General features: G+C 33.2%; 1 protein-coding gene across 1 annotated transcript; it reads right to left on the bottom strand.

The window, feature by feature from the left end:
• Positions 1 to 282: 282 nt before the first annotated feature.
• Positions 283 to 7,543, bottom strand: LOC108465053 (aldehyde dehydrogenase family 3 member H1-like). The gene is made up of 11 exons (XM_017765363.2): positions 7,490 to 7,543; positions 6,883 to 7,397; positions 4,962 to 5,030; positions 4,767 to 4,863; positions 4,455 to 4,661; positions 2,851 to 2,966; positions 2,668 to 2,772; positions 2,420 to 2,592; positions 2,224 to 2,314; positions 1,824 to 1,973; positions 283 to 1,086 (listed from the first exon to the last, which is right to left on the bottom strand). Exons 2-11 carry the CDS (start codon positions 7,105 to 7,107, stop codon positions 847 to 849), a joined length of 1,473 nt encoding a protein of 490 aa, XP_017620852.1. The 5' UTR covers positions 7,108 to 7,397; positions 7,490 to 7,543; the 3' UTR covers positions 283 to 846.
• Positions 7,544 to 9,444: the final 1,901 nt, after the last annotated feature.

Genomic DNA, 9,444 nt, shown 5'->3' with positions numbered 1-9,444 from the left:
ATCAGACTTTGGATCTAAAATATATTTTTCTACTGGTCAATGGATATTAATGCATTGTCTTGTTTGTCAAATTGTAGCTTGGACGTTGTTAATTGAATTTTTTATAAAAAAATAATCAAGTGACTTAAATAAACTTTCAAATAATTTTATAACTATTCTATAACTTTTAAAATTTAATGAACAAAACATAAAACGTGCTAATTGTTTAATAACATTGGGTCTAATTTACTTTTAGAAAAGAAAACTACAGAATATTTAAATAAAAAATATGGATTCAATGCATTTTTAATAAAAGACTTTCTTTAATAGGAACATAAATTACTCTTAATACACATACACGTCATAGATTACATATCACGAAACACTATAAACTACCACACAAATGTCGTAAATAACCCCTTCTATATAGAAGGGGGTACAAACCAATAGTAACCGTTTATACAAAACTTGAAGTTCAATCCCAAACCAATGTTTTTAAAGTGGGCCGGTCAAGCCACCAATTCAATCGGTGCGATTAAAAAATTTTAAAAAACTCAGTTTAATTGTTGGTTTAATCAGTTTGTAACAATTTCCAATCAAACTAATTCAAAGAGCTAGTTCCCCATCCAACCAATCTGATCCAATTCAAACAATACAGTCCTAAACCCGCTAAACCCAGTCTGATCCATAGACCCTTCATAAACACTGATTTAAAGAAAAAAAAATGGTCATTTACTTATTTTCCTATCCTGTAAACAACCTACCTTGATAAAGCTGGATTGATGCTTAGATATAATACATTGAAATTGAGTGCCTTAAATTACATCATGAAAATCTACAACAAAAACAACCCATACCTGTTGTCATTCAAGCCTTGGACCATCCCAGCAAAGCGCGGATGATGCCTAAGATGCTTCCATCAAAAAGAGCCCGCAACAATCCCAGCTTTCCCCTCGTGTATGGTGGGTATCTGACAAATGCATCACAAGCGAAACCTCTATAAAGAACAGCTTTCTTATGGCTAAAAGCATCGAAGGAGAACTTCCCATGGTATGCACCCATTCCACTGTCCCCGACTCCTCCGAATGGTAGTGTGGGTTCAGCCAGCTGAAATGATATTAGGTACGTATCACAATATGTAACTTCTCATATTAAATAAAAATGAATTTGTCAAGACTGCATTTTTCAACAAGTAGGAACATACCATATGTGTTCAACTGATTTCAACATTGTTGAGTAATCAAAAAGAAGAAATTAGTAATTGCTGCTAATAGAACTTCATTAGAACATTTATTAATTCTTGAAATCAAAATCTAGTTAAAGATACCCGCATTTGTGATGAGCGTCAAATACTATTACGTATAATTTTATATATATATATATATATATATATATATTTAGAAGAACATGCTCTCGTATCCAAATCTGAATATGAGTAGGACACAAGTGTTAACTAGCCCCTAGGAATTACCCCTGCTCAACACTTGTATTTGACACATAATCCAACATAGGCATAGGGGTATAATTTTCCAAATATATGAAAAAATTAGGTAAAAAATGAGCATACTTGTATCTGAGACTCACATTCAGTCCAAGTAATTTAGTCCAAAACCCATACGTACAACCTATCAGCTAATGCCAAATACAATGCTCAAGAGCACCAAATCCATGTATGAGCTTATGAAAGGTACAAGTATCAAAAGAAACAACTCTCCATGAATCAATGCTTTTGACCAGCAAATAAGAAAATAAAAAAGTTGGAGCAACATACGTAAAATATGTCTAAAATTTAAACTGTAATAATGCATGCATGTGGATATCAAGTCAATTAGTAGTATAATTACATGTACAGTAGTGTCGTTAATGACCAAACCCCCTGCGGAGACTGTTGCAACAAACTTCTCTTTCAACTTCTTCTTATTGGTAAATAAATATGCTGCTAGTGGCTTTGTTCCTGAATTTATCACATCAAAGCTGTCTTCCACTTTGTCAACCTGTTATAAACCAACCACAAGAAAGTTATGTTAAATGTCCTATATTTAATCTCTAGAATTGAAGTAGAAGGGTACCGAGCTAATTATTCAATTCGATTTCAGAGATGAAATAAATGATTACGTTTGTTTCTGCTAGGCAATTTTTCATCTAGAAAGTTCATAAACTGGGCTTTTCAAGGATAATGCTACAAACAGGAACAACAGAAAATTAAAAAGTAAATAGCGAAATGTTGTTCCTTTTAGTTCCTACCAGGAAAACTGGAAGCAACGGACCAAATATCTCTTCATTCATGATTAGAGAATCTCGTGGGACATCAAGCAAGATAGTGGGAGTGATCTTCCTGCCATTGGAAGAAAGAAATGCATATTAACAATGTAAAACGCTCAGGGAACTTGAAATGCAAAGAAGCAAGACCCTTGTCAGAAAGAACTCACAAGGAACTCACAAGTTTTCTTTGTCTCTTTCACCTCCATGGACGATCTTACTAGAAACCTTATCCTCATCCAAGAGCTTTGACAAGCGAGCAAAGTGGTTAGAATTCACTATGCGAGACAAGTCTTTTGACTCCAACGGATCCTTTCCATAAAACCGCTCCAATTCACACTTGAAAGAATCTATCTGTAGGATGAAAAAAGCTTAGGAATGATTGAGAATAAAAGGATAACAAATGTCAACATATACAGGCAACCTTACCAGCTTCTGAGCATAATCTTTCATTGTAATAATGTAATCAGGGGAAATACATGCTTGCCCATTATTACACCCCCACTTTCCTGCAATTATCCGCCTAGTTGCAACCTGACAATACACGAAAACATGTCAGTAAGCAAGTCAACAGACCCGGTAGCAAACTAAACGCTATATCGCTATGCTTACCTGTAAATTTATGTCTGAATCAACAATTACCGGACACTTTCCTCCAAGTTCCATAACAACTGGTGTTAAGTGCTTTGCAGCGGCTGCCATCACAATGCGTGCAACTCTTCCAGTGCCTAAAGATTCAAGTATGTTTTAGTTCATAAGACTTTTTATCAGATCTGAGATCAGAACAGAAATACCATCAATGTGACAATGTCTAAAGCATCTATTAATAACCACGCACTGAAAATTAGAACTTTGGGGAAAGCACTAAAACTTTGCAGTATGTTTCATCTTTATGAAAAAAGGGAAAAAAAAATCAATTTAAGACATTGTGAAATTACATGGCTGAGAAAAGAATCTGAAGACAGCATAACAATAGAGGATCCGATTAAAATACCAAAGCAAACCCCAGATAAATCCCTCAAAACCTGCTTCAGTTCTTTCCATATTCCATAGTGAAGAATTAAATGTTCCAGTAAAGTCTAGATAGTCTCAATGACACTTCTCTATAACCACCATCGGGGGAACACAGTAGCTGTTGCTAACCAAGGGTCTATACAACTATCTTATAAATGTCCATTAATTTTTGTTTGTGTGTGCTTCTAATCAACTAACCAAGGATCTGAAAATGTTCATGTTGAAGAGAGATTTCAGTGGAAAGAGCCAAACTCACTAAGCCCTGATGTTTTCTGCTTCATACAGGTTCCAAACCAGATAAGGGATAAAAGTCACAGTATGTTGGCCAGGGAGCCAGTGATGAATCATAACCACAAATCATCACCATAAATCCTAGAGAGAGAAAAAGCTAGCCAGGAGAATCTAGAACGAATGTTTGTAAGATAAGCCGTTGAAAAAGAATTCCGAGTTATATACTGGCCAAACATGAATAAGACCTGATTTTGCATCTAACACTGCATTCATTCATAGAGTCATCTAAACTAGATCAAAGCTACAGGTAAACATGTCAACTAAATGCTAAAAAGGAAACAATATTAAATGATCTATATCACCATGACGCCATATGGCTCCTCACCATGAATCTATGATGGATAAAGAGTCCCGAATCCACACAGAAGACATTTAAGATTTCAAAGCTTGATCCCCAGATCTACCCCTCCTCCTCCATCAACTAATCTTATTCTTGGATCTTGTTTGTGAAATTGATAAAAATCAATAATTTTATGTATTTTTATGATTTCTATATGTATTAAATTACTATAGTCTGATATATATATTTCCTTCATTTTATTTCTTTTATTTATTGTTTTCTTTCTCATATTTCCTTCAGATGAATATAAAAAAAAAAAAAAAACAAACCTCCGGAGGCTATTTTTTCATTTCACGGGTTGAGAAATCCACTTCGAATTTTCTTCTGATATACATGAAGTAAATAGAAAAAGATTCGAAGTTCCTATTTTTCAATCTAATAAAATATTTAATAATATTAAATTAAATAATAGGACCCAAACTGTGGTTTGATAACAAGTAATAGAAAGATAATATCCACTTTGATCACAAACTTCTAGAAGCCTACACATATGAACCTTAGATAAAGTTGCCCAAGTGTATTAAGACATAAAAGATTGAACTGGAGGAGAAGGACAATAATAAGCAAGGACCTGTATACAGTATTTTGTCCCACTTTTGCTCAAGTAGTGCTGCAGTTTCAGGAACAGCCCCTTCAACAACCTTTATGCAAGAGCTATCCAAATACTCAGCTACTAGCCTTGCAAGCAACAATGATGTGGCTGGAGCGATTTCTGACGGCTTTAAGACTATAGCATTACCGGCTGCAATAGCTCCAACAATTGGATCTAGAGACAACACTGAAAGAAGATATACAATTATAGTCATCATTCCGACAAAATTTAGAAATTAAAAGAAAAAGAAAAACATGACTGTAAACAAGTTCACCACGGAGTTTAACATACAAAAAGGATAATTCCAAGCTGAGATTACTAACACCACACCCAATGGTTCAGATACAATTTCAGCAGAGGAAGGAAATGTAACCAATGAAGTTTTTGCCTGCAAGAAAGGCAGGTTAATCATATTCAACTCTTTAATACCAAAAAGAAAACTAAATGAAAGCTTCCACCCATTTGAGAGGTATCCAAAATATTTACCTTTTCTGGCATCATCCAATGCTTCATGTTCTTGACTGCCAATCTAAATGAGTTCTTTAGCATTGCTATCTGAAGTGTCAACCATGTCAATATCAGAGGAAAAAGATTACTTATTTTATGTGGGAGTTCCATAGAAACGAAGAGCACACTCGGGAGGCCAAATATAAATAACTCAAATATTGTTGCCTTCTCCATAGTTCTTGTTTTCTAATTAGTGTGACATTTAGGGTTAAAACAAAGATATCAAACATCAAGAGTTACACAAACTTAATAAGAGGATGACATCTCAAAATAAACTTGCCTGTATGACAAAAATAAATTGCTCCAGAACAATAGTAAACTAATATATTAATTTTCCAAGTTAAAAACCTAAAAGTAACCGACTTTTATCTTCAGCCAAAAAGTGACACTGAAGCCAAGAACAACCATTTAGGAAACCTCAAAAGAAAATTTGCTTACTGTCCAACATTCATTATCATTAGCTCTTAAATCTAATCAACATAACACAAAAGGTTGACTTAAATGATGCATATAACTATCTTAAAGTAAACCACGCTAACCTCCACATTTAATCCAGAGACTGAATATATATAATTTAGGCATTTGGCTCAAATAATGTTTCTTTCAAACAAGTGGCAAACAACTGTGACCATAAACAGATGACAATTTTCAAAAACCTCCTTAAGTATTCATTGGCGATAATCAAAGTTCATTTAGCTTTCATGCCATTATTAAGTATCCCCACATTAATTAATCAAAACTACAATTATCCTCACAGCAGTAGTCTATCTCAGTCAAAGCTCCAATCACCAACTTATAATTATTCAAAATAACAGTAAATAGCAATACATCTCTCTATCTCTTTCTTTTTCCTAAATCCTGTCCACCTACTGATATACATTCCTGCATTGAAGTTTAACCGTTACTTATTATTCTTAATCCTGATCTCTACTAAATATGGGCAAGCGCAGGGACTATCTACCCCAAGCCCAGACATATTCCAAATAATTAATAATTTTGAAGAATCTTCACTGATAAAAGTATACTATAGAGGCTGAACAAAAAAAAAAAAAAGGGCCAAAAAAGAAAATATTTCTTACGATATTTACATCATGTGGCTGGAGATTTTAACCATGTGAGCAAGTTGGATTAGAAATAAATATTCGAGTTCTAGTAGTTTGGAACACTGCATATATCTAGCAATCATTTAAAGTCAGAAAAATGATCAACCGTTTTCATGAAAAAGTTAACTGTTAGCATGCCATAAATGCTACTTGTGCCCATCAAGATTTCAATTCTGTCACGTATTTAAACACTTCTAAAACCTTTGCACACCAGCAACAATAGAGAGAGGATTCCTAAAACTTGCCAACTGTTCTCTTCATGTATTTCACGATTCTCGAGATGGAGCTTGACACGAAACAGGGTCTCTCATAAAAATTTATAATATTAATACAAATGTATATCTAGACATGAAAAACTAAATAAACCCCCCAAACAGCACCGTTAGCTTTAAAGACAAAGTAGTTGAAGTTGTTTATCAGTAACCAAATAAAGCCATCAAATCTATTTTATGAATATTCTAATCTGGAGACTGACCAATAATTAATAACAAAGTTTTAATAATTTAAAATTGAAATTCAGATTCATTCAATAACCAAGTCCAACAGTAAAGTTTTTATGATTAGATATAATTAAATGCCAATCAAGAATTGTCCAGAGCTGACTTACAGCCGCCTATAGACTTTGTACTAAACAACTAATGCTATTCAGTACGTGAAATAACTTCATTGAATTCTACTTCTCATCCATTTTAAAATTTAATTAACTAAAAAACAAATCCAAAATCAATTTTTTTAAAAAAAGAAAGAATAACAGGAAAATAAAATTTCAAAATTAAAAAGAAATCAAAAGATTTGACCTCATAGATGGAGGATTCGAGTTCCGGCTTGGAAAGATCATCGTGAAGAGCAGCAACGATTTGCGGCTCCTTCTCTTCCATCATCTTCACCATGGCATTCAACTGAGTCAATCTCCATTCGTAGCTTTTAGTCTTTCCGGTTGCGAAGCTAGCTCTCAACTCCTTCACCAACTCCTTTGCCGACTCCGTACAAAAAACCGGCTTGTTCTCCACTTCGCTCGTCATTATCGTCCAAATAATCAATCAAATACGCTCCAACTATGAATCTTAAAAAAGGAACCGCCGAGAACAAGAAAACAAAATGAGGATTTTGAATTGATTGGACTCTGCCGGCGTTGATAATGATGATGTCTTACGTCACCTTTTCTTTTTCCTGCCAATATACTCAAAAACAACGAAACTGCGTATAATCGTAAATAGATCTATAGCACAAGAGCCCGTGACCCGGGCCATACCTCTAGCGTTTTCCTCAGCTGTGATCTATTAAGGTAAACCTTCACCCTCTGATGGGGGACCTATACAACCGATTAAAAAGATAAATTAATTTTTCTTTTTAACTTTGGACTTTTAGATTTAATTTTGAATTTAAAAATGTAAATAAATCAACCTGGAATGTTAAGTTGACGTGAATTTCAATATAGTTCTTGTCTTTATAAGAAAGCAAGATTTAAAAATATAAAAAGAAAATTAATGGTAAATTCCATCTTTAGTTAAATAATTATTAGTGTATTTTTCTTTCGGTAACTAAGTTATAAAGACTTTCAATTTCACCGTTAATATTTAATATTTTCCATATGGTTTTGTTCTGATGTAAAATGTTTTTGGATATGATGATATCATATTTCATAATTATTATAATAATATATTTAGTTCTCAATATTTACATATTTTAACAATTTAATTTTAATTTTAAATAAATATTACATTAAGCTAAAAAATTCAATTTCATCAATAATTATATCATATCATATCATATATTATATATTTTTGAAGAAATATCATATATTATATTAAAAGGTCTTGAAATAATTTTATGTCGCGTGTTTAAAATGATGACAAGTCGATAGTGTCTTTATTGGACACATAAGCATTTTATTTATAACACCCTAATATCCGACCCTATCGTCAGGCCTGAGTTATAAAGTGTTACATTTGTTGCCAGAGCAACTACAATCAATAACATCCAATTAATGTCAATATACCTTTAAATACAAGTAATTCATGCTAATTAAACAATGCATTATCATTTTCGGGCCTTAGACGAGCCTACAAAAGCTCTTTCATTAACTCGAGATTGAAATGGATCAAATTGTAAATGATACAAAATTTTGAATTGATGTCGCGACTTTGGGGAGCTCCTCATCGGGACGTGACTTTCTGACTAGGGTTCGTTTGTAATACCCTATACTTGACCCGATTGCTGGGTTTGAGCTACAGTGTGCCACATTCGTTGCCAGAGCAACTACGATCAAATTAAATACAAATTCACATCATCAAGCTATTATTCATAAGAATTATAAACAAACAATACAATAGAGAATCATTCTTGGGTCCTAAACGAGCTCACGAAAGCTTTTAATTTAACTCGAGATCAAATTAGGACTGAATTGTAAAATTTTCAAAATACGGGGTTGATGTCGTGACGTCATCATTACCATATCGTAACGTCACCAAACAATTTATCATGTCACAACGTCAGTCTCCGCGACGTCACTCACTATTTGGCCTTGTTGAGACGACAGTGTTTCTCGTCTCAACGTGACATTATAAGCCATTTCTTGTCGCGACGACATGCATGTGATGTCACGATGTCACATACTATTTCTGCAATACCAACTCACAACTTGCGTTTTTAAGATACACCAATGCATATTCAATTTAACCTTATTATTTTCTTCTTTTTGACCAAATGTACAGTAAAAATAGGTTCCATAATAAGCCATAAAACTTTCAATTCATATCAACATCATGTTCTAACTACCTAATACTTCCAATTATCCATTCATTCTCACTAACTTACCTAGTATTCTTATTATTCTAGATGCAAACCTATACATATTCATTCTTCACTTTATAATTAAACTGCCATTTCATGTATCATTCCCTAATAGCACCATAGCAAATCTAAATTGCATATCATGACATATGACATATCAACCATTTATTAAGTTCATTCATACATTTCATTCAAGGTACCATTACATATCTCATGCCTTAATCAGACTATGAGAATTCTAAGTTGCATACAGATAAAGGCATATACACATCAACCACATATATCATTTTTAAAACATCAAAATGCAATATTTAATTATAAATACTATTCTATCCCAACAAAACTTAACCTATTAGGTGCATGCCAACTATAAACATAAAAGATGCACAAACATTGCTAAGTCGGGTTTAAATTCTGGATGCTAAGAAGACCTTATCATGATCTACTATGAATCTAAGTTACTTACGCATAAAAAAAAAAACCTTATGCTGAGCAAATCGCTTAATGGTAAATTTATGATTCAAGATATTGGATTACAAGTATAAGCTAATATGAATTTATTCAAT

The sequence above is a fragment of the Gossypium arboreum genome, chromosome 3, assembly GCF_025698485.1.
Source record: "Gossypium arboreum isolate Shixiya-1 chromosome 3, ASM2569848v2, whole genome shotgun sequence".
Lineage (NCBI taxonomy): Eukaryota > Viridiplantae > Streptophyta > Magnoliopsida > Malvales > Malvaceae > Gossypium > Gossypium arboreum.
This window is presented reverse-complemented; position numbering and strand designations above follow the sequence as displayed.